The sequence below is a fragment of the Corylus avellana genome, chromosome ca2 (assembly GCF_901000735.1).
Source record: "Corylus avellana chromosome ca2, CavTom2PMs-1.0".
Lineage (NCBI taxonomy): Eukaryota > Viridiplantae > Streptophyta > Magnoliopsida > Fagales > Betulaceae > Corylus > Corylus avellana.
Window position 1 is genome coordinate 7,748 of NC_081542.1, and position 24,945 is coordinate 32,692.

The window sequence follows — 24,945 nt, forward strand, 5'->3', positions numbered from 1 at the left end:
AAATGTTTATTACAAACAAATGCTTAAATATGTTAGTCAGAAAATAATTGAATCTACTGTTCCCGTTGGTTACGTTAATAAGGGGCAAGTGTCAATGAAGTGTCACTTCATGGGGCTAAGCTCGTTAACATAAGCAGTCACTAATTTGAATACTTTGCACAAAACATAAAAACTTACTCGTTAGCTGTATTTAGAACCTTAAGATACTCTTGAATAGGGAGTCCTGCAATGACAAAAACATATGAGTTGGAAAAATATATGTATTGGAAAAAGGGTTATAGATCTAACCTTCATTTCAGAACTTGACACTTGTATTCTTGCACCGATTGGTGGTGAAACTTCTGCGCTACCAAGAGCATCCTAGAAAACAAAAGAAAAGAGTATGACTTAAATATAAAGAAAATAATAATAATAATAAGGAACGAAAGAGATAACCAAGACTTTAATCTCAGAATGTGATCGTAAATACCATGTGTAAAACGTCCAAGGTGCCAGCATACTGCACGTTTTCAATACATGCAAGAAGAACATTGCTCTTTGGTTCTAGTTTTTTCCCATCCAACGCCACTGTTAACTGCAATGATGGCAAAACACTTCCATTTAATCAGACCACGTAAAATTTCATATATTTTAAGCATGTCCAAGTAAACAAAATTGCAAGTCATGAATCACATGCATGATCAAGTTTGGCAGTAGCCGTGCTATGCTATTGTGCATGAGAACTCTTCACCACCGGAGCAAATGTCCCCTCATATGAGCTCGTGGATGAAGGGGTAGTTAATATGAGATTAATGAGAGATCTTCTGGAATCTTTCAAATTCAAGATGGAAAGATGTGTGCAAAAATATGGGCTAGATTACGTGGAGGAAGGAAAATATCGTGTGGATTTTAATAGTGGGAAGGGCGGAGCTACAAGCCAAGTGGGCCCAGAAAATAAGAATGATAAATTCTAGGAGGGGCCTAGTAACAGTTGGCCTTCTTACAGTGAGCCCATTAAATTTTGGGAATTTAGATACAAACTCCTTAGGTTAATTTTTTTTTTTTAAAAAAAAAAATTAATTTAATAAAAAATTAATATTTTAATCAGGTAGAACGGGGAGTTTTGAGTGGCCCTAACGGGTGTTAACAAATTTTAACGGTAGGGAGTTTCTTGTAGTTTCGATTGACCTAGGGACTAAATTTTCGAAAAAAAAATACATAGGGAGTTTTTAATGGAGGCGCGTTGACCTAAGGAGTTTATATCTAAATTCCCTTAAATTTTACAAGGAAATTTACTATTGAAGGAAGCTCAGGACAAGGGCAAGTTGGCGGGTGAAACAGCAGGTGCGCCTCGTCCAGCCGGCGTCGGAGAAGTTGACGGAGAATAGCCAGAGCAATGCCCAGGAGTTTCCCCAGAGTGTAGACAGAGCACTGGAGCCAGATAAAGTCGCCAATGCTTTAGGAAAGGATGATAGTGAAGTTTTGAGGAATACGGAAGCTCTAGGAGGTAGACCGGAGGTGGCTATGGTGACAAATATGGTTGGGATCGGCGAAGAAGGAATCGAATTGGAGAAAGAAGTCGCATAGGCGGATATTGTGCCCCTGATTGAAACAAAGATGAATCTTATTTCCCGGGAGGTGGTATGTAGTTTATGTGGGGAGGTCAACATGTGAGATGGATACATAAGGGCTCCAAATGGAGCCAAGGTAGCGTTAAGCGATGTGGGGATAGGAGGGTTGTTGAAAAAAGGAGAAGTTTACATGCTATGATCCCCCATAATGGGCGGATAATGTGGAGAGGAGGATCTTTTGGGAGGAGTTGGCTGGTTTGATGAATGTGTGGGAGGTCCTATGGTGTATTGGTGGGGATTTTAATATAATTTGTTTCCCTAGTGAGAGGTCTAGTGACTTGAACTATTCTACAGGCATGATGGATTTCTCGGATTTTATATTCGAACAAGGTTTGGTGGATATTTCATTGGTGGGGGGACAGTTTACGTGGCCCAATAATCAAGAAGATGAAATCTGGTCAAGAATTGACCGATTCTTATTCTCACCAGATTGGGAGGATCACTATCTGGCGGTGTTACAAAGAAGGCTTCAATGTCTACTATCCAATCACTTTCCCTTATTGATGGATTGTGGGGATTCTAGTGGAGGTAGTAGTTATTTTAAATCTGAGAATATGTGGTTAAAATATGAAGGCTTTGTTGACAAGGTTAAGTCTTGGTGGGATTCGTATATGTTTGATGGCTTACCTAGTTTTGTTTTGGGTAATAAGATGAAATCCCTTAAACTAGATTTTAAAAAAATGGAACAAGCAAGTGTTTGGTGATATTGGGAAGAAAAAAAAAGAGTTGTTGGAAGGTATTTAGGAGTTTGATGTTATGGCAGAGACTAGGGGTTTAGTAGAAGAAGAAAAGATTACAAAGGCTGATATGTCGAAGGAATTGGAGAATACTTTGTTGTGTGAGGAAATACATTGGCGCCAAAAATCGAGAGAGTTTTGGTTGAAGGAGGGAGATAGCAACACTCGGTTCTTTCATAAAGTTGCCAATTCCCATAGTGGGAATAATTGGGTGGAAGCGTTACGTATCAACGGTGCACCGATGGGATTTTCCTTTTTCTTATACATGAGTGAGTTTTTAGCCCCAACGCGAGGGGAAGGAAGATCGTTGACAATGAGGTCAGAGATACCTGCTCTAGCCTTCAAATCTCTACCCACCTTAAAATGGGCAATTAACCACAAGGTTGACTCAAGTGACAAAAGCCTTTTACTTTGGTTATCCCCATTAGATTTAAGGTTCTAATTTTCTTGAGTGCAAACAAATTTTCAGGGCTACACCTTGCCACAAAGCCGTGACAAACAGTAGGACTCCGGAATTTATACTTTTAAGAGCAAGTACACAAACCGACGCTACCTTGTGCAATTAAGGTGCGGGAGTCCTTTGTTTTACTACAGAGCATGCTTTCTTCTCGACAGATTAGCATTACGAAATTGACAACCTCCCAGTAACAGGAACATGGAATTTTTTAAGTACATCAAACAAATACCAAATACAAGCCAAAACGACTTCCTAGGGATTACAATAAAATACAACAAAAAAGGGCTGAACAACGAACAGTACAGCCACCTGATAATAGAAACATTACATGAAATGACGGCCACCAGTCCTACCTGTCCTATATCTCTTGCTGGACGTTCTTGGTGTTTGAAGGTCATCTTTCCTATCTCTTGCTGGATGTTCTTCTTGAATTTCTTCGAACTCCTCATCATCGCCTTTCCTACCAGCTTGCTCCTTCCAATAAGCAACCGACCTTTTCAATCGGACTACCTCTTTGGATGAAATATTTTTGCTTGGATCATTCACAATTGATCGAACTCTAGATGCATACCTGGATAAGCATAGAGACAAAGCATTGTTAGAACAATAGCTAATCAAGGCAGTGTCAAAGGCTGCAAGATGTCAAATTTCTAATTGATCTAAAAGTAATCCATAGCGGAAAAAAAAAATGTTACCCTACATTAATATGCCACTAGCAAAGTTGGAATTGAAAAGTATAAAGCTTAATAACTTAAAATCATGAAATTTTCTAAAATGATCAAGCAATAAACATAAATATCTATAATAATGACAGTTCACATTCTCAGGCCATATTTCCTTGCTTATATACTTGGATATGATCCCATATGTGTTAAGGATGAGAAAGCATGAAGCAAACCTTTTGCAACAGTGTATTTCCTATAGTTTTAGCCTACACAATTAATTGTCACCCAACTTCAAGTATAACTAGTGAGGGAGAGGGAAGGATGATGCCCAGGCTTTCCAAGCTCAAATCAAAAGAAAATAATAGACACAAAGTAATACAGACAGAAAACATACATTAGGGAATTGTGTGTCTCATCCAAGTTTGATTCAGCTGGTGATACATTTACGAACATGAGTGTTTTGGCATTACCACCAAGTGAATCACTCATTAACATTGTTAACTTGTGATTCCTATAAGGGATGTGTTGACCACCAGAAGTCAATGCACTAATAACATCCCCAAGCACTGAAAGTGATTTATTGATGCTTTGAGCTTCCTTAAGTTGACTACCAAAAGAGCCTGATTTCTTCACTCTTTCTGAACCAGCAAGATCCACAAAACTTAACTGCATGTGAAATCATTTAATGGTCAAACACTAAAAAGATAAAAATAAAAAAGACAACTCAACAAGTAACCAAGACAAGGCATCAATCTCACTGTTTACATCATCACACTTAAATTAATCCTTCATAACATTGAATGACAAAAGAACGAGACAAAGTATATGCAAAACCATGTACATTCACCATAGTCAAAGTGCATAAAAGCTGATCTCATCATATATTCATAGATAAAATACTATAACTGATAATGACCATACCTTTCCTCTCACAAGAGACTGAGTTTGAAGGTTGGTACTTTCAATAACAATTGAGAGTATCAGATGAGATCTTGAACTTTCTTTATTCATTTGAGTTCCGGATGTATGCCGTTGTTCAGATCCACTTTGAATAATGCTCAACAATTCCTCAAATGTTGAAATTGATACAACAGTCACATTTTCTACATGTATCATGCCCTAACATCACAAAATACCTTGCATATCAATAGCAGCTTCTTAAGGGGAATGATATCAATTAATTGGGCCAATCATAAATGATAACATTAACCATTTAATAGATTGAAACGAAAATAATATTTCTCATAGGAATGTAAATCACAAGGCCACTGGTTAACAACACTTACCTCTAAATCTTTCTCAATATCCAATCTTAAGCGTTGAGCATTTGTTGGTAAAAGAAGATCTATAAGTGTATCTTGGTATAACTCCACCATATATGCCTGCATTAATACAACATCGATATCAATTCTAAGACAATATATACAAATCATACAGATGGCCAACTAATTAGAAATATTATCATGCAGATGAGGAACAGTAAGAGAGCAACAGCTACAACTTGATTTTGGATGAGGGTTCTAACATTCAAACTCCAAAATAAATTGAATCATACAATTGATGCAAAAGTTTACTGAACAAATAATTTATAAATTTAAGCTGTAATAACACTTCAATATATGGCATTGGGAAAAATCACCTTCAATGAAAATGAGAATTTGTTGCCATCTCGTCTTGTAATTTTAAATAGTTCTGCCGTAGCTCGGGGAGCAAGTCCAGGATTGTTTTCAGATCCATATATTGTAAATGTCTTTCCGGAACCAGTTTGACCATAAGCAAATATGCACACATTATACCCATCTACAGCAGACTGCACCAAATGCTGCATTGTAATAACAAAAGTATAAGACATAATTACAAATTAAAATTCGAATATAGATATATGAGAAAATTACAAGCTAAGATCCCCTAAGTTGATAATATATTCAAAACTCAATCAAACTTGCCCTTGTATTCTCAAACACGTCTTCTTGGGTAGCACTGCCGTCAAATACATGATCGTATATATGCTGCTTGGCTTTATCATCTTTCCATGGATGTTCAACTGTAAACTCATCAGGACTTGTGAGTACATCCCTTTCTTTTTCAGCAGTCTCTTTCTCATTAAGAGGTCTTAATCGACAAAAAACTCTGATCTTACCTTTCATATCTGAAATGTATCAAAGGGACAATATTTTGCTCACGTCATTTATAAAGATTCTTCAAGACTAACAAAAATAAAGACCAACACATCTAATGCTATTGAAATTGCACTCCATTTTAAAGGTTTTAGAAAATGCCAACCTTCAATAGTATTAAAGTAACGCTTTCTTAAAACTTGTTCCTCCTTATAAAGCACTTCCAACTTAGCAAGTTGAGCCCCTTGCCTCTTCAAAATGGCAGCAGTTTGCTCATTTTTTGTATCGATGTCCTAAATGCAAGTAAAAAGTAATAAGCAAAATGTACTTCGTTGAAAATACATTCATATCAAGGCCTGAAATATTGTGATGCAATTAAAGTAGAAACTGAGACAAAGAATTAGGAATAAGATGAAAAGAATCAAACCTCTTTCATTTCTCTCAATGCCTCTAATTCCTTCCGATTATTTTGTAATGAAGCCAAATCAGAGTTCCTGACAGCAAGAGTTGACTCAACAACAGCCAACTCTTGTGTGACCCCTTCAAGCTTCTTTTCAAGTTCAAGTACTTGAAACTTTATGGCTTTACGTTCTTGCTCAAATTTTTTCTCAAGAAAACCTATCTGCATTTCAATAATTACTATGTATATAAATTCATAACCCGTGAAAACAATAGAGGTTCCTAACACCAAATTCAAGTATAAACAGTAATACCTCATCAGCTTTCTTCTTTTCAAGTCTAGATATCATTTCTTCCAATGATATTTTTTCATTAACCAGCTTATTCATAGTATCTTCTGCTGCATGCAACTCCTCACTACGAAGTTTTAACTCACCTTGGAGCTTTTGTAACAGCTGCGTTGAACACCACCCATAATCCAAGATTTATTTGTCCATCACATAGAAACCCCACTATGTTGATAAAAGAGATTATCTTTTACACATGAATTAACTCTAACAGATACATCTATATTTGAAGCATGAAATTCATTTCCAACAAACTCTACCTGGGTATCAGCCCCAATCAAATCTTTTTTGGTATTCTTCTCTATCAAAAGATCCCCCATCTGGGCCAACCTTGCTTCCATGCTTTTTTTCTCCAGCAGTGCCACCTAATAGAACACCCAAGTTCCAGACCCAGGCGTCAACTTTGATGATATGAGTATTCAGTACATGTATCAGTCCATCAAGAGCAAAAGGGTCCAAGCAATCATGAAATATTTAGTCTTAGCTAACCTGAGGTTGTTTAAGAAAAAAAAAGCTTAGATGGTGCAGTTACCTATATATAAGCTGAATATAATTTGGGTGCTTCACATCTTCCAAGGAGAAAGCAGCATTTTATCTTACGATGGGTTACGTGGGTTATTTTTACATGGAATCAAAATCATACGTGTTAAGTTCAGCCGATGAGTCCGAATATCAAGTTGACGGAATGGGGAAGGGTGAATTTAAGTGCGGTCGTCATGGGAGACTGCGCTTTTTCAATAATATTCACATTAATTATAAAAATAAAAAATAAAAAAAAAGGTTTACCCATATAGCTCAATTGTCAGACCTTGGTGTTACTTTAGTTGAGCAAGTATAGATTTCAATAGTTTGGCATGGTATGAATTTCATTTGAAGTCTTACCTGATTAACATTCCTTTGAGATTTTTTAGGAGCTTTAGCCAAGTCCTGAACACGTATCCTATGCACTTCCACGTTGGGAGGAAGATCTCCACTAATCGAACTGCTAGCAGAAGAGTGGGCTTTAGAGTAACGTCGCAACACGTCATCATTTATATGTGTCTGAAGAGCAACACATATTTCTTCTCCCTACAACAATGGAGAAATCACTACTAAGATATGAAACTACAAAATAGTTTAGAGGCCGAAAAATTCTAGTACTGGAATATTGGTGTATAAATAAGAGAGGTGATCAAAACCTGCTTGGTATCAAATTGAAATATATGAGGAACATTTGCAACTTTCATCTTAAAAGAAAGAACAGTATTGCTCCTATCAAATTGCATTATGTCTCGTAACTCGGCAGAATGTAGATACTCCCTTGGAACTGGACGAAAAAAATGTACCTACGGGCAAATGAACAAAAAAAAAACGTAGAGTAAATGGAAGGCCACAATGCCAAAAACAATGTTGTAATCTGTGCATAAAATTTATAACTTAAGACTTACCCCCCTCGTATTAATGCCTAAAATTATTCGTCCTGGCAAAAGTCCAATAGGATCATCAATCTTGCGAACACTAAAAAACACTGAATTCCCATAGAGAAGTGTCCTCAATATCCGCAGAAATTGTTGTCTCGCATCGTCTTTTGTCAAATGTTCCTAGTAGACAGCAAATATAAAATTTTAAGTTAGGAATTGTTGCAATTAGTTGAACTTACAGTGATAGCATAAGTACATATTTTTTTTAAGTAGAGAGGTCTCAAAAAGCTAAAATAAAATAATAAGATCTTTTTTTTTGGATAATTAATGTGAATATTATTCAAAAGAGTGCAGAGGGACGCAATCCTAATGCAAAAATATATACAAGAGAAACCCATACAGAATATACAAAGAGCACATATTCAGGAATGCTTCTATAGTCGGGACAACAATATGGTGGTGAGCCAACGTCCACAAGTGAAGCATAGATATCATATTCTTCCTCATCCCATCCACCGAACACTCCTTATCCTCAAAAGTTCTAGCATTCCTCTCCCGCCAAATACACCAGGTGATGCACAAAAGAACCATCCTCCAAATGACGTTAGAGATATCCCTACCCCCCACCCGATTCCAACAAGCAAGCAAGTTGAGGAAACTTTGTGGCATGACTAATAACACAATTACAAGGAGTTATTATTTAAAATAAAATAATAAGATCTTATACTAATGAGTTGAAATATCTTGCAAATCCTTCATAGTAAAATTACAAGGAAACTTACGCGAAGAATGCCAACTGGACTAATAACACAATTTCCCTTTGGAGCAAGTTACTCATTTAAAAATTGTAATTCTTACCATAGAACGGTACCGAGAAAGAATATCCAATTCCCATTCCCGCTTTGATAGTTTTATAGCATTTTGTCTCGGAAGGAATCGTTCCAAAAGTGAATTCCAGTCGCTGAAAACATTTACTCAACAAATTCAAAATTATTATAGTACAAAAAAACTGGTTATGGAAATTGATAAGTAAAAAGAACTCCCCTATGTTTCTAATCACTATGAATACGAAAGCAAGTTAAACACCATAAAAGCATAACTGACAAAGAAAGGAAAGAGCAATAAAATGGAGTAAGACATAGTAACAAAAACTCACGTGCATGATTCAGGGTTATCAACAAATCCAATCTCAACCAAGATCTGCAATGCAGACAGCTGCGCAGCATCATCCCTTCCAACAGGATAATTGCCCAATATATAATCATGTTGCAACTGTAACAAAATAATTATATATCAACAATCTAAAAAAGTAACGATGAAAACCGTTTAGTTAGGACATCAAAGATACATCTCTCATTGATGAAACAACATTTTCTACTTAAAGACAAGAAGGCACTTTCATAATGTTGACTAGGCAGTACTGTAAACTTCAAAATGAGCATCACTAGTCATTGAAATAAGAAATTACATACTTGAACATAGGACAACTGCACAAACATTGGATCTGTCACAGCTTCATCTGATTCACGAAATAGCTTTTTTTTAAATGTCAGGTTGCAGTGCAAATTTTCTGCTTCAGTTTGATCCTTTGCTGCCTTGAATTCCGCTAGCAGATCGCCAACGTATTTGTTATCATCTAGCGCAATATACTCCTCTGCATGACAACAAAGTCCAGAATAGATGACTATTTCTGTAAATCTGACTCATAGAAACAATCAAGAAGTAAATAGAATTGATACCATTCCCAGGATCAGGTGATTTAGAGCCAGTAACAACTTTATGGCATTCAAACAGACTAAAGCTAGAGTATGCTGACAGTTTAATTATCCATGCAAGCTCCTGAAATGGATATAAATGAATTTAATTGATGTGAAGTGCTTTAAAACTCAATAAAGAACAAAAAAGTGCATACAGACGACTTAAAAATAAGCCTATCTGAAAGAGTATAAAAGTACCTCAACAAAAAAGCACATACACAGATAGATACAAACATTCAAATGGACCTAACAGTAAAGAAGGCTTAAAAGTACCTCAACAGCATCAGCCACAGTGGTTGCCATGTCATACATGATTTCTTTAAAAGTTTCATCCAAGAAAAATACTATAGTTGTAAGTTTTCGACCAGTTAAAAGAGCCTCAATCTCCTCTCGAGCTGGTATTGTATGCCTGGGACCAGCCTTAACAGCATGCTTCAAAGCATTTAATGTTTTTAATGCAAGCACTTGAACCTCAGAATCCATACCCACACCATGGGCCACAATATGAACATACTCTAATAGATATCCACCAATGTCCTTACTAGGAGGCATGGAATAAGCACACAAATACATCAACTCCCATGCTTTGAGCAAGTATTGCCTGTAATAGCAAAATCAAGTGTGATAAACAGAATCAAGCATAGAAATGATAGTAGTTCTAATTGGAAAGGTTGGCCATGTATTTGGAGGCAGAATCAATCATTCATAGAAATGATAGTGGTTGTAATTGGAAAGGTTGGCCAGTGTATTTGGAGGCATCGCTTCATAAAAGGCTCAACAAAGGAGATCCTGTAACAATTACGAATTTCAAGGAGTGGGGCATTTTGGTCGTTACTATCCCAACACTATAATTACAGGCCCCAAATTTATTAATCAAAAAAACTGAGTATCAAATTAGAGGCATACCTATCATGATTACATCTTGTTTGTTTTAAAATCTGCAAAAAAAGTTCATCTCGAAGCTCTGAACTTTTCAGAGTATGCTTGTATAATTTTCCAACAAGCTCAATCCGTTCATCTAAATTTGCTGAAGTAACTCGATCAGATGAATCAACTCCCATGTACTTCAAAATTATCTGGAACAGTTTTGTTGCATCGGCACCCTCCATTGTTAGCAGCAGTACATTTCCAGCAACATCTGCCATTTGAACAGTAACCCTACCGTATAAAAGAACACCAAGAAAACGTTTAGGTCTAAGGATCGCTATAAACAAACCCATTTCATACTCAGGTTCTCTGACATAGAAGTATGTACTTCAATAAAATTGACTTCTCCTTTACAATATTAATATGATTTCACTTTTCAATATTAATATGATTTCCTTTTTCCTGGCATGCATGCCTTGTGTATTATAGCAGTATACATACTACATATAACAGAGTCTAAATATACAGTTGGACGGGTTTCTTCTCTAATTCTGTGACGTTGTTTCCCGCACTTGTTGTCTCAATTCTTGTCTAACAGAAATAGAACAATAAATTGTGAACCCAAATTTATGGTACTAAAAATGCATTCTGGATACTAAAAACCCAATTTGTTGTATCGGACCCTTTATGGTCAGAAAAATTGTAAAATAAGTTCCAAGAATGCCTTTTTCAATTTACTTTTTCAGAAGCACAAATTACATTTTAAAAGACCCAAACACAAGCCAGAGCAAGCAAAAACAGAGGTGACAACAACAACAAATTGAAAACTAACCATGAGTACAAACCAAAGGAATTACCTATCCAAGTCAAACAGAACACAGAAAGGCAGAATTTCTCAATAACCTAATCCGAACACATAAAGAAGGCCGATAATACTTTAACCATGCATCACCTATGATTATGATAAGAGACATTTAAAACCAAATTTATGTCCTAAAAATTCAATTTGGCTGAGCAATACATATTCCAATTTCAAAAGCAAGCAAAACAAAAGAACGCGCAAGATATATATATATATATATATATATATATACATTTCACCTAAAAAGTAAATTTCTAACAACGACATATGACTGATTCACTATATCAATTTTATCCTAACTTTATGATATATAGATATATATTGTTCAAATCTGCTCTTTAATACGTCAAATTATGATTTTCCTGATTTCTCTAACGCAGACACTCGTATATATAGAGAGGGAGAGATAGATTAGCAGAAAAATCAAAATCAAATAGAGGAAAGAAAAGCTAAGGGTTTTCCGCGTGTATATAAGCAAACACACAATCACATACGATTGCGAAAATTAGAGCGAATTGGAGAGGAAATGAAAAATAAATTGAAGCACCTGAAGAATTCGCGGAGCTAGAGCTTTTTCGATTTTTTAGGGTTTCAGAGATTGGGAGCAATAAAGAGGTTTTTTTTTTGTCCCCCGATTTATTATCGTGGTGTGGTGTGGGGCTGATTTTTTTTGTTAAGTTTTTTGGAGCGTAACATGGCTGAGGTGGCGAATTTTTAGTGGAGGAGGTAGCACTTTGATGAGGCCGATCAAAAACGGTCCATGACATCGGGCCTGATAATCTTGTGTTGTGTGGGCTTAAGCTTATCCTGGTCCAGTGTGGCACGGCTTTTAATATTAAAAATAAATATTTTTAAGAGTAAAATAGATCGTTTCCTAATGTATCTCAGTATTTTTGGTTTTAAATTTTTTTTTTAACGTGTAGTAAATGTTTTTAGTCCAAGTGAAATGAAAAAAAATATTCATATAAAATACTTGATTGGCGTCAAGTTGTGCAGATCAATCACAAAGTGATGATGAATCCAACCAAAAGCTCTGCACAACATGGAGCTTTCATGCATTGGCAGCCCGCCCTACCTGCCGGCGAAAGGTGCACCCGTTGCTTCAGGACAAGAGACTGAAAGCAGCTCTAAGAAAGGAAATGGATCATGAAGCTTCAAAAATCTAACCCAATTAGCTTAGACAAAATAAGTCTACAGTCGCACCACATTCATCATAAAATTTTCTGGGACAATTTTAATTTGTCTCGAGAGCCACAGACAAAAAATAAATACCAAAAAGTAGGAGTGTCAACTCGGTCCGATTTTCCTATTTTTGGCCAAAACCGGTACCAGAACCGGGGTACCCCAATTCTCAGTTTTGAGAAACCGGGACCCCGGTGGTTCCGGTTACCGGCTGGTTCCGGTTTTACCCGGTCCGATAACCAATTTTTTAAAAAAAATTAGTTTTTGGCCTTATTTAAGGTATTGGGCCTAAAATATGCCTTTTTTTTTTCTTTTTTCTTTTTTTTTTTCATAAGTTAGCTCATTTTTTAAAAAAATAAAAAATAAAAATAAAAATCTATTAGTCTTTTTGTTTAAATTAAAGAGGTTTTATTGTGATTATTCCAAATAATTAAAAAATAAACCTAAAAAAGCACAAAAATCTTAAAAAATCAATGTTTTTGCCTATATGAGCCTTAGAAATAAAAAATTCAATTTTTTAAAATACCCGAAAAATCATTTTAAATTAGGTACATAAAGAAAACATTAAAACAATAAAAAGTAAAAATGGAGAAGTGAAATGAAGAAGAAGACTAGAGGAGAAAATGGAGAAGACGAGGGGCTTGCGACGTGATGTGAGAAAAAAAGATGAAGGGGACTTAGGGGAGAAGTAAGAACTGGAGACAGGAGACCTAAACTTAAGCGTAAAAAAATTAAAAAATATTAATATATATAATATAATAATATATAAATATTATTTAATAAGATATAAAACCCGGTTCCAGTATTCCGGGTACCAAAAACCGGGTACAAGAATGGGGTATCCGGTTTTTGAATTTTTCAAACTGGAACCGGAATCGGGTCTCCGGTTTGCCGGTTCCGATTCCAGTTTCCCGGTAATTTTTGACACCCTTATCAAAAAGGAATTAGCGAAACGAACAGAGAACTAAATTGACATCTGAAATCAGTACGTTCAATGCCTGGATAAATTCGGAAAACAGATGGACTATGCTAAGTTAATATCAGATTTATCAAATAAAAGGCATCCATCAAGATTTCCTTGTGCTCTGTATTCCTCTGAAATATGCAAATTCTTGCGCCATTCCAAATTGCATGGAAATCCAATATACTTCACAGCTCAATCACACGAGACAGCTTCTAGATCCGGTTTAATAGGAAGTCCCATTGCTTGATAGTTGCTTGGTAAAGAGAATTCTTTGCATCAGGACGATTAGTCTCAAGAACACCTGCAACTTTATCAATCTTACAATGAAGCTTCCCAGCCGCAATAAAACGCGAGAGCTCCCTATAATAGAAAAAGGGTGGATTAGAAACTCAATTAAATACACCAGTCTCAAAAGAAAATCATAAACTCCTTTTCTTTTTTCTTTTTTTATGACGTGAAACCTCACTAAGGCAAGGCCCCTTCGGATCCACCTCTAACAAGTATATTACGAATACACGACTCCACCCATCACAACCGTGTATCAGCCTATCAGGTAATCTAAAGGGTGTAGAATCGAACCCAGGATGTCCAAGTCTACGGCTCATCCCAAGCCCACCCTTTGACCACCAGGCTTCACCTATCAGAAACTCCTTTGAATTAGGACTCTTAACAGCATCAAAGAATTTAAACACTTACACATCAATAAACTCCACTGTAACTCCGAATGCCTTAGCCATTGGTTTGAAAAGTGCTTGTACAGCTATATTTCTTGAACGTTATCCTCGGGAAAGCGCCCCAGTTGTATTTCACCGAGTTAATCTCGGGAAAGTGCCTTGGCTATATTTCACCGAGGGTTTAAGCCTTAGAATTATCCTACGTGGAGGCTTTAAATTCTTGGCTGGGCTGAGTTTCAAAAGCGCCTTTATGGTTATATTCCCAAACGTTTATGTTCGGAAAAGCGCCTTTACGGCTATATTTCCCAATGATTATGCTTAGGAAAGTGCATTTACGGCTATATTTCCCGATGATTATTATTGGGTAAAGTGCCTTGTCGGCTGTATTTACCGAAATATTTCACCTAGTGCTTGAGGTGTTCGGCAAAGCTTAGTGATGGCGAAGCGAAGCGATGTTTGTCTATGGCGAGGCGGAGCGAGTCTCGGCCATGGCAAGGCGGAGCGAGGCTTGGCCATGGCGAGGCGGAGCGAGGCTTGGCCATGGCGAGGCGGAGCGATGCTCGGCCACGGTGAGTCGGAGCGAGGCTCGGCCACGGTGAGGCGGAGCGATGCTCAGCCAATTTATCCTAGGGAAAGTTATCCTCGGATTTTTGCAAGATGACCTTGCCTCGGGAAAATTTCTGTTCGGAAATTCTTCTCCTCGGAAAGGTTAAATGTAAAGATCATCTTAACTTCATTCACAGCATTGACGGGTGCTTTTGGGGTTTACACCTATCCTTATAGCACGTGAAAGATCTTCATTCCATAGTATGCAGGATTGGGAGGTAAAGGACTGTAAACATAGCAGCCCATACTCTTGCAAAATATGGCCAGCCACCCATTTTTTTTTTTTTAATTATTATTTTATTATTTTTAACCCTAAATAATATTTTTTTAATTTTTTATTATTATTATGAGGACATGTACGTGTCTTATTTGTGGCCCTAAGATTTTTTTAAAGAAATCTTAGTCATGAACAAGATATTCTTCAGTCCAGGAGAGGATCCGGATCGGGTGAACAAATTTATGAGACGTGGGTATGGCTTTAATATAGCTTTGCCGGCTGTGATGATGGAAAGAGACCGAGATAGCTGAAATGGAGAGAGCGGTTTGGCTAGTGAAATGGAGAAAGAGCTGATTTTACACAGAAGAAAAAGGAGAATGGGGCGGTGGAAGAATGGAATAGAGAGAAAAGAAGAAATTATCTAGTGTTTTTTGTGGTAACGGGTTTTGGTGTTACAAACTCGCTTGGCTGGTTATGCCAAATCCTTAGAGTTATTCTCTTTTCTGAATTATGTTAATGTTCAAATGTTGCACACGTAATAAAGCAACAAAACATGGAAGTAATGTCAAAATCCATATTGGTATGATCACCACACTAGGACATGTTGCAAGCACCAAACAGAAATATTAGCTTGATGATTAAAAAGCAACCGCTTGATGTGACAGGATTTTCACAATGGTCATAGGCAGAAAACAGTCAGATCCAAATAAAATAATTATCTACATAGCGCACAAAAAGGGATTAATGTCTAACCAAATCCAAGATGACAGATCGATTTCCTCCTAACTAAATACACAATAAACACAGAGTTACTACATGTTTATTGGGCTACAAAACAGGGAGGTGGGGCTGGAGTCATGGGCAAGGCAGCAACCGGCAACCGGCAACCTGCAAAATGACGGGCAAAGCAAATGAACCATCACAACAAATAAACTTTCATAAAGCAACATAAATACCTATATAATAACCATAATGTAACACAAAGAACAGCATTTATGCACAAATAAATTTATGTTTCAGAGAAAGACACGAGAAGAGGAGAGAGAGAGAGAGAGATGCTGGCCAGCTTAAATGATATCCCATAACGTACTAGAGTAATGGAGACAGAAAGAGAAGAAAACCCTTAAAATTAAGTGAGGAACACGGCAAGCCAAGAACTGATAGTAATTTGACAGAAATGTAAACCAAGGCTTTCTTTTTATGCAAATATCTGATTTATGACCTTAGTGTCATTGAAAGTGAGAGTGCAAACACATTTGAGTAAAGGGAGGTGAAAGTAATATTACGTAGAATTAGCTAGCAATAGAAATTCATTCTTGGAAAACATGGAGTATGCTCGATGCTAATTTATGGAAGGAATTAATTATTCCAGATCTTATCTAGGTTCTGAGGGCTGCCATAGCATATGGAGTAGGGATATTATGGTGAACAGAAGGATGGGGCACCCTCTGTAATAAGAAAAACGGCAGCATTTTATCTACCAACCTTAGCATGTTCAAAACCCTGCTAACAACTTTCATGATAACAAGATGCTTATGGTTGTGTCTATCATTTATCAGAAGAAATTGTAGAATTAAATGGCATGTCCTTAGAAATCAGTAGCTCTGGCGCTACCTCCAGGAAAATTATTTTCAGCCAATGGCATCAGAATAAACAAAATCAGGTAAATGAACGCAGCATTAATTCAATAAGTTGTGATTTATTTTTATTAGAGGGAAACTGGTCAAATTTTCTTTCTCTAAGCAAAAGGGTTCAAATTGAAGGCTTTGGATAAAGATCTGGTTGCAACTGACTCTAGTGTCAACGAAGAGGGACACTAGGGCCAATAAATGGCTTATGAGTGAAAGGTGATTCAAAAGAAAGTCACAACAAAAATGTTCCATCTGACTGTATCCGAAGAGAACTAAATGAACAAAATCACACGGATAAGCCATCAAAAGAGCATCACCCAGGAATCAGGTGTAGAATAGTTAACATCTAATTGAGAGAGAGATTATATATAGGCAGAGACAGCCAGGGAACAGATTCAAAAAAGTGAAACAACATAGGTTGTTTACGGCATGCTTCAAAATTAAATTAAGAACGTAGGCTGCAATGAACACCATAGCACAACAACATACCATCAAACACAAGCAATGAAGACTAAAAAGTATCTAAAGCAGTATTACAGTGAAGAGAATCAAATCCGCTGCACACCAAACAAGAGAATCATGCCAAATATGAAAAAAGAGAAACTGAAACTTACTATGTGTCAGATTGCAATTTCTTGTTATAGATATTTTTCCTTTTTTTGGAAGACCTCTGACCTTCACACAGAGGCTGTTGTAAAACGGGACGCACAAATGCAATTGGCAGATTGGTTGCTTGTGATGATGGTTCTATTTTTATTGGTTGAGAGGGTTTTGGTGCTTTGAATTCATGCCTCAATGGAGCCATTACTGAGAAAGCCCCTGGAATTGAACCTTTTGATACATTCTTGGCAGCAACAGCCACTTCAACTCCCTTACCTTTGTCAAGTAGCCTAGGAATTTGTCCTCCTTGCGGTGCAGCACTAATTTGCCCTATGCTTACCCCTGGAGGTATGGTGCTAATTTGTCCTACGCTTGCTCCCTGGGGCATGACATTAATTTGTTCTACACTTGCTCCCCGGGATAGAGGACTCTTATGGGCATAGCTTGTGTCTTTGTCGAATGCAGTGTAGAGTTTGTGCTTAGACTTGATAATCTCAGAAACAAGTGTTCCTGTCCCAGAAGTACCTGGATTATATTATTTCAAATACTCAGCTACACAAAACATAAGGGCACGCATTCAATGAGTAGATTAAAAACAAATCCATATTGATCGTAGAGAAAAAGGATACCTAGGAGAGATAAGATAACAGCACGTGCTGCCAATTGTTCAGCTTCTTTCTTGTTTTTACCAGCTTCACCAATGTAACTTACACCATTGAAAAGCAAAGAAGATGTGAAAACAGGATGCAATGCTTCTTGCTGCTGGATAGTGCTGTAGGTAGGCCGTGCAAGATTCATCTTTGCAGCAAATTCGTTAAGTATAGACTTGCAAAACACAGTATGCTGGAAAAGACCACAAAAGAGTTAATTAAAACAGTACAAACTAATACATTGAACAATGTTTGAAGCAATAATACCAGACTAAGTGTAATTATATATGCCATGAGAATCCAACACCTAATTGTATTATCTCAACTCATGCCATTCTTCACAACAAAAAACATTAAATAATTTCAGTACCATCAGAAACAGCAATGAGACCTTGGATAACATAGAAACATCGCTTGATAAAGAAAGTTCCAAATGAGAAGAAAAAAAGAAAATGTTTCTCTACGACAAGAAATTTTTTTCCAGTTTATCTAACTTACAAATTACTTTACTTAACAAAAAAAAAAAAAAAAAAAACCCACAATGGCATTAGTTCATTAATTAATATCTCACACGTGAACACGAAATCAGAATGAAAATATTGTACTTCTGATATAACAAGTTGTACGTATAATGTTATCTTGATTACTCATAAAAAAAAAATAATAATAAAAAAAAAAAAAATAGAAGATGCATATTGCCAGTGCCAAGACAATGTGAATTGCGTTTGCTACTATAATGGCTGACCTCCTCACTGATATGGTAGCAATGCATGATCCTACATGTTGCCTTTAGCAACTAAAATAATATGGGAAAAGGCTTGAAAACTACTTTGAGTCGACCTTGGTTCTACTAGGAAAGAGAAGATAACATGCAGAAGATTGAACTAAAGAATATTACAATTTGATCCAAAAAGGGATCACTAAACATCCAAGGTCTAAATCTTCGAGTACACCGCAACAAACCTCAAGAATGAGAAGACGGATATGCCCTTGATCTTTAGTGATATCCTCCTCGATCTCTAGTGAGATGCCCTCCAACGCAAGTTTGGCAACATCTTGTTCGGCCGCTTTTCGATGAGAAAAAGTATATGGAGAGGTGTAAGTTACTCCATTTATAAATACAGTTGACCGAAATTGAGGTGCATGTGAGGATCCTTCATTAACGGTCCGGTAAATTGGTAGTGGAATGCCAGACCTTTGCGTATATTCCTGAATTTTATTCTTGTAAATCCTATTTTCTGGAAGACCTAAAACAAATTTGATCCAGAAAACATTTAGACATTACTTCTCAACTAGTAATAGCATAACAAATTCAACCAAAATATTGCTCATACTATACACATGCGAATAATGTTAATTATTTAAGCACCGACAACAATAAACAAATATTTTGGCATTTTCCAATATCGCATGATATCTAAACACAAAATGCTTAATATATATGGAGTACTATAGAAGTGAACTAACCTACAACTTAAGCATCATTTAGTACACCCATCACCAGTTTTAGGCCCTATTTAAACAAGTGAACTACCACAAATTATGGCCCTAATAGCAAATTACAAGCAATAACATATGCCACATATGGAATAACAATTTGAGAACGACTCAACAAGGCAGTTGGGTTTGCTCATTCTATTGAATCAAACATATGATGCAGAAGAAAAAAAAACAAACACACACACACAATACTAAAGATGAATCTCACAGCCCACTCAACATAAATATCACATTTCAAATTCTGATTTTGTTTTGTTTTGTTTTGTTTTGTTTTTTTTCTTTTTCATTTTACTCAGAGTCCACGAAACTGTAGAGCTTACTAAAAATGCACCATTTTCACTGCTAAAAAAAAAAGCTATATATTAACAACAGGAAATGAAGGAAAGCAACGAAGAAAAACTAAATATTCAGGAAAAAAAAAAAAAAAAATTACGATTAGTAACCTCATTTAATCACTAGCGACCGATTACTTAAAAAATACTAAAAAATAAGAAAACAAATAAGACCCTAAAATTTTACTTCTGTGTAAAACTTTCTTTTACTCACCAGAAGAAGTGGACGGCGTGGCAGATGGAGGTCCAGCAGTAACCTGAGCCGGAGCCGCAGTTTCAGTTGTAGATGGAGCACCTGGTAGAATAAATACAACAGCCCCAGCTGGAACTTGAGCTGGATCCGGAGCCGCATTTGTAGCAGAAGCTAAGGGCTGAAGCTGAGGAAGAGTACATAACCATTGCAACATTGTGGCGGGATTGGCTTTCTCCATAGGATAGTAAGTGGGCGATCAACGGGTTCAGTTCTTTCCTTTTTACAGGAGAAGGGCTTCAGTTTTTTTACCGCTTCTAAATCATTGTGACTTTTGTTCAACCACTAAATGACTGACAAATAAGCGAATGCAAATAATAAGTAAATATAAGAAATATATATATAAAGATGGGTGCGAGTCGATCTTAAGGTACCCTCCCTCTCACTTCCTGCTCGAATTCTATAATTCTACAATAAATTGAGAGGATCCAATAGCTTAGCATTCAAAATAGAACAGGCATAGATATGGGGATGAGGGTAAACCTTCGACTTAAGTTTCCAATTAATTACACCGTAGATGTTGATTGACATACTAAAACAAACAAACACTCAGCAGAAATGTAGGACGTTAAGAATGAATGAATGAATTACGACATGCACGCCACTTGTTGTTTGTCAACAGTGACATCTTTCAACCTTTTCTTAAAAAAATCGCCTATAAGTCTTGTCAAATCAAGTCGGTGTATAGCGATGGATGATGAGCGTTTTAAAAAAAATGTCTGACCAAAAGTTGATTGAGCATTTGACGTGGTACGCCTGATGTGTCGAGATATGCAGCGACATCGGAAAAAGGACTGTAATTTGCACAGTAAATTGGGATGAATAAACCTTGGTACTGAATAAACCTTCTTAAAATGGAAGAGCTAGAGCGTACAGCCTGTCAGGCTAGTAGGAGAAGAGGAAAGGATCTGAATTTCTGCAGAAAAACAAACGTGAACCGACAAGCAAATCAAAGAAGTTGCAAGAATACAAAATCCAAGATAAGGAAAATACAAAGCTAGCGCTAGTCTGAACTGCAAAGGAAAATTGAAAATCTTTTATCTTTCTATCTCTTTCTTTTAACATTTTATTTGAGATAGTATTTAAATATTTTTTCTTTGTATTTAATTTAGAAAATATAAAAATAAATAATAAAAATTATTGTGAAATAATATTTAAATATTTTTTTATTTGAATTTAATTTACAGATTATAAAAATAAATAATAAAAATTATTGTGAAATTTATTTAAATATAAAACAAAAAGTTGTTTGATTTTTCAAATTTTTTTTTTAAAAAAAATCCTCTTATACCAGGCAAAACATAATATTTGTGTTTTAAACCTATAAACTAAAAAAAAAAAAAAAATCGTTCGTGTTTAAAGTTTTGATGGAGTACTATACATGAACATTTATTGAGTAACTTTAGTTAATTAAATGGTTAAGATTAAATTGATAGAATGTTGGACAATTAGATGTTAGTTGATTGAGTAACTAATGTGTTTTTTATAAATTATAATCTCAATTTGCAAGTAAAAACTTAACAATTTGAATTTAGAATGTATGCCATGAATCATGATCATAGGAATATAGGATCATATAATATAACGATTAATATATATACATATAAAATCTAAATTCAAATTATTAATTAATGTTGACCCATATAATGGTACTATCATATAAGTATATAAATGTTTACATATAACATACAATATATATTAATATTGATATTATATACTTTGTAACTTTGACATGTGTTAAGTATTAACATTTGAAACGACAGGCTAATGAGGCTGCTCGTAGGTAGGTTGGCTAAGTTCAACCTAAGTTAGCCCTAACAATGGGTGTGGTGGGAGGATTTTCCAGAATATATGCATGAGATTGTGATGTCTGAGCAATTGCTTAGCTAATATTAATGAAAGGTGTTATTACTGTTCAAAAAAATATATTAACATTTTAATATATTAACTAAATAATTAGCTCTAACAATGGGTGAGACTAAGGTGTGGTAGGGGGATTTCCCATAATGTACGCAAAATGCATGAGATTGTGATGTCTAGCAATTGCTTTTTGCATATTAATGAAAGGTGTTATCACTGTTAAAAAAAATTACTATTATTATTACTGACAATATTTCTGCAAATTACCAAAATACAGTCAATATTTTCATAAAATTAGCAAAAAGATAAAAATGCCCGTATTATTTTTCAATAAGATAAAAAAATTATTAATTTTTTAAAACATAAATTTTTATTTTAAAACAAAATTATTAATTTTTTTAAAAAAAATCAAAATGATAAAGTGAAGATGGTGGATGAAATGAAGGGCAGCATTCCTTTTACGTGAAAGCTTGTAAATGAGCAAAAGGTCGTGGGAAAAGAACGGTTGGGGATAGAGTAGTGCTATGATCCCAATGTTCATGAGGAGTGGTGAAGATTTTGATTTTGGGCAGTGTGTTGTGAAGGGACGTGTGTAGTAGGGAACAGCTGGATTTGAGTTTTTTTGGATGCAAGCTGGGTGATATCGTATCATGTTTGGTTGAATTTTCTCTTTTTTGTCTGTTTAACGAAGAAGAAAAAAAATAGGGTAAAGTTCATTTAATTCTTTCAAATTATTACCTTAATGATAATTTAATTTTTAAATTATCAATTACGATAATTTACCTCACAAACTAACAAAACAATGACAATGTACACCCCAATGATAGCAAAATGACAAAATTATCTCTATAAAATTTCTAATCAGACAAAAATACTCTTAAAATTTTGAAAAAAAAAAATTAATTTTTAATATTTTTGTTTTTAATTTAGTGAGGGTAATTTTTTCATTTTCTTAAAATGGAGGATACATTGTCATTGTTTTGGTAGTTTGGAAGATAAATTGTCACAATTGGTAATTTGAATGGTAGATTATCATTGAAATGGTAATTTAAGGGAGTCAAGTGGACTTTACCAAGTTTAAGGCTTTGAGTAAGATACTACTAGACCATTTCTTTGATCTTTTATTGTTCATTCTATTATATTATGCAGCTATCTACATATTAAAAGTAATTGCAAGTATTTTATATGCCATATGATTTGATTATTGGCGTCTTATCTTTTTGTAATTAAATAGCATACTTGGAGTACTCTTGTTCCTCTAAGCTAAGCATTCTCTTTCATCAATTATATTTTTCTCTCATCAACTGTGGATAAAAGTGATAATGCGTTGTACTTTATATAATTTTGATATTATATTTATTATTGAAAATATGCTGATTTTATGTAATTTTATAATTATTATATTTTATTTCTTTTAGAGCCATATTCAACTATAAATGAACCATTCTATTATTATACAATTGAACATAATTAAAAAATACAATTTGTTTTCTTTACAATTATTTTTCTGTTTTCTGTTTCTACTTTGACTTGAAAGTTCATGATGGTTACTAAATGAAAGACAAAGCCCTTAAGACAAAATAGCATACGTGAATGGAAAAGAGGACAAAATAACATATGTCGGTGAGATGAGAGAGTAGAGGAAAGAGGAGAGAGAGATAGGGAGAGATTTTTAGAAAAATCTGGGTCCAAAATTTCCAGTTCGAACAACCCTATTAGCAGGCTATCAAGCTATGTACTATTGCTCTTTAATACTGCAAGTCCAAAATTCTTGAAATCATCGCCTTTTATAATGCTCCCTTTGATATCGTTTGAGATTGGACACTTCGTCACTAGCAAACTTTTCAAAACAAACTACACAATTCTTTTCAAAATTTTAAAATAATTCTAAAACAATTACAAAGTAATTTTTTTAATTATAAAAAATAAATAAATAAATAAAAAACCCGGTACTGTGCGATGATATACGGTGGCCTTGCAATGGCTGCCAGTCGATTGTAACGATCATCACGGTGGCAGCACTCCCTGTAGTGCAAAATTTATTTCAAAGGATTGTTTGGTAAACATCATTCTACTCTTGGATACTGTTTATATATTTTGTTCATATTTTGGTGGAAAAAAATGTGAATAATAATTGGTATAAAAACCTAAAAAAATGATATATATATATATATATATATATATATGGTGTGATATAAAAAAATAATTATGAGATATAAACAATAAAATGTTTTAATATTAATTTTTTAAATAAATGATGTGAATACTGAATAGTATTTGAGGGTGGAAGGGTGTCATTCTTGTGTCCCTCCAAAAATAATGTGGTTCTTAAAATTACTATTTCATTCAAATCCAATAATAATCAATCACAAATTTAATGGTGATTTTAAGAAACACGTTATTCTTAGATTGGAGGAACACAAAAATGACGCAAGTGGAACTTGTAGCATTGCTCTTAATAAATACCCTCCAAATTTGCCTTCTTCACTACATCAATTCTTCTACATTTTTTCCTACATGTCCTCAACAAGTAGTTCAATCGGCTGGGACCACGCATAATAAAGCGGAGATTTCTAGTTTGAATCTCCTCTTCCCCCTCTTGTGTGGACATGTAAAAAAAAAAAAAAAATTCTTCTACATTTTCTAGAACTCTTTTCGAAAATAAAAGGCTGATCAAAATTTTATCAAACCTAGTCACGTGAAAGCGATATTGCTTTGAGAAATTCTGAACAATTTATTGGTTTTTTTGTACAGACTATATTTGTTTGATAAAAAATGGTAATTTTTCATTTTAAAAAAAATCGCAATTTTTATGAAGAAAAATGTAATATTTGTTTTTAAAAAATGGTTAAATACCTAATATCCCTGGTGTTTCAGAAGAATCAGAATTTTATTTTTTTCTCTCTTAGGGTTTGATTTTTATCAAATGGGGTTCTTATGATTTTGATAAATGATCAAATTAATCCTTCTATCTGTTGACTGTTAGTTGACTTAATAGACTGACACGTAGATTAATTAAAAGTTGACATTTGGCATAAGTGACCACATCATCAGTGATAAGTTAGTGCATGATGGCCGTTGCAGGCATTAGTTTTGGAGGAAAAGCCACCTGCAAAGAAAAAACACGAGTCTGGAAATCGTGTTTTTGGCCGAATTAAATTGAATGGGATAGATGTCGGAGTCTCTTAGCAAGGCAGAAAAAGAAATTCGAATTTCGCGACTTTCCGGGTCAGGAAGTTGGAAAAGTTAGTGCATGATGGC

The 24,945-nt window shown here is 35.1% G+C and overlaps 2 protein-coding genes across 2 annotated transcripts; both read right to left on the reverse strand.

Moving 5' to 3' along the window:
• Nucleotides 1-2,992: 2,992 nt before the first annotated feature.
• On the reverse strand, nt 2,993-11,845 carry LOC132171686 (kinesin-like protein KIN-14E). The gene is made up of 20 exons (XM_059583068.1): nt 11,766-11,845; nt 10,396-10,647; nt 9,763-10,090; nt 9,472-9,571; nt 9,205-9,386; nt 8,889-9,004; nt 8,591-8,693; nt 7,760-7,912; nt 7,511-7,657; nt 7,215-7,400; nt 6,593-6,697; nt 6,300-6,440; nt 6,014-6,208; nt 5,753-5,879; nt 5,416-5,618; nt 5,109-5,291; nt 4,756-4,851; nt 4,391-4,588; nt 3,864-4,135; nt 2,993-3,375 (listed from the first exon to the last, which is right to left on the reverse strand). The coding sequence occupies exons 2-20, from the start codon at nt 10,632-10,634 to the stop codon at nt 3,129-3,131; spliced, it is 3,321 nt and encodes a 1,106-aa protein (XP_059439051.1). The 5' UTR covers nt 10,635-10,647; nt 11,766-11,845; the 3' UTR covers nt 2,993-3,128.
• Nucleotides 11,846-15,527: 3,682 nt separating this feature from the next.
• LOC132171648 (double-stranded RNA-binding protein 4-like) lies at nt 15,528-20,217 on the reverse strand. The gene is made up of 5 exons (XM_059583022.1): nt 19,789-20,217; nt 18,706-18,989; nt 17,722-17,935; nt 17,107-17,617; nt 15,528-15,749 (listed from the first exon to the last, which is right to left on the reverse strand). Coding segments are annotated over exons 1-5 (1,227 nt in total). The 5' UTR covers nt 20,006-20,217; the 3' UTR covers nt 15,528-15,748.
• Nucleotides 20,218-24,945: the final 4,728 nt, after the last annotated feature.

Excerpts from the sequence above, each read along its gene's own strand:
- LOC132171686 (XM_059583068.1), bottom strand. The coding sequence starts at position 10,634 with ATGGCAGATGTTGCTGGAAATGTACTGCTGCTAACAATGGAGGGTGCC. Across the intron at positions 9,387-9,471 it reads ATCACCTGATCCTGGGAATG|AGGAGTATATTGCGCTAGAT; the intron begins GTATCAATTCTA and ends GTTGTCATGCAG. Across the intron at positions 7,658-7,759 it reads TAGGCATTAATACGAGGGGG|GTACATTTTTTTCGTCCAGT; the intron begins GTAAGTCTTAAG and ends ATTTGCCCGTAG.
- LOC132171648 (XM_059583022.1), bottom strand. The coding sequence starts at position 20,005 with ATGGAGAAAGCCAATCCCGCCACAATGTTGCAATGGTTATGTACTCTT. Across the intron at positions 18,990-19,788 it reads CACGCCGTCCACTTCTTCTG|GTCTTCCAGAAAATAGGATT; the intron begins GTGAGTAAAAGA and ends AATTTGTTTTAG. Across the intron at positions 17,936-18,705 it reads TCCGTCTTCTCATTCTTGAG|CATACTGTGTTTTGCAAGTC; the intron begins GTTTGTTGCGGT and ends GGTCTTTTCCAG.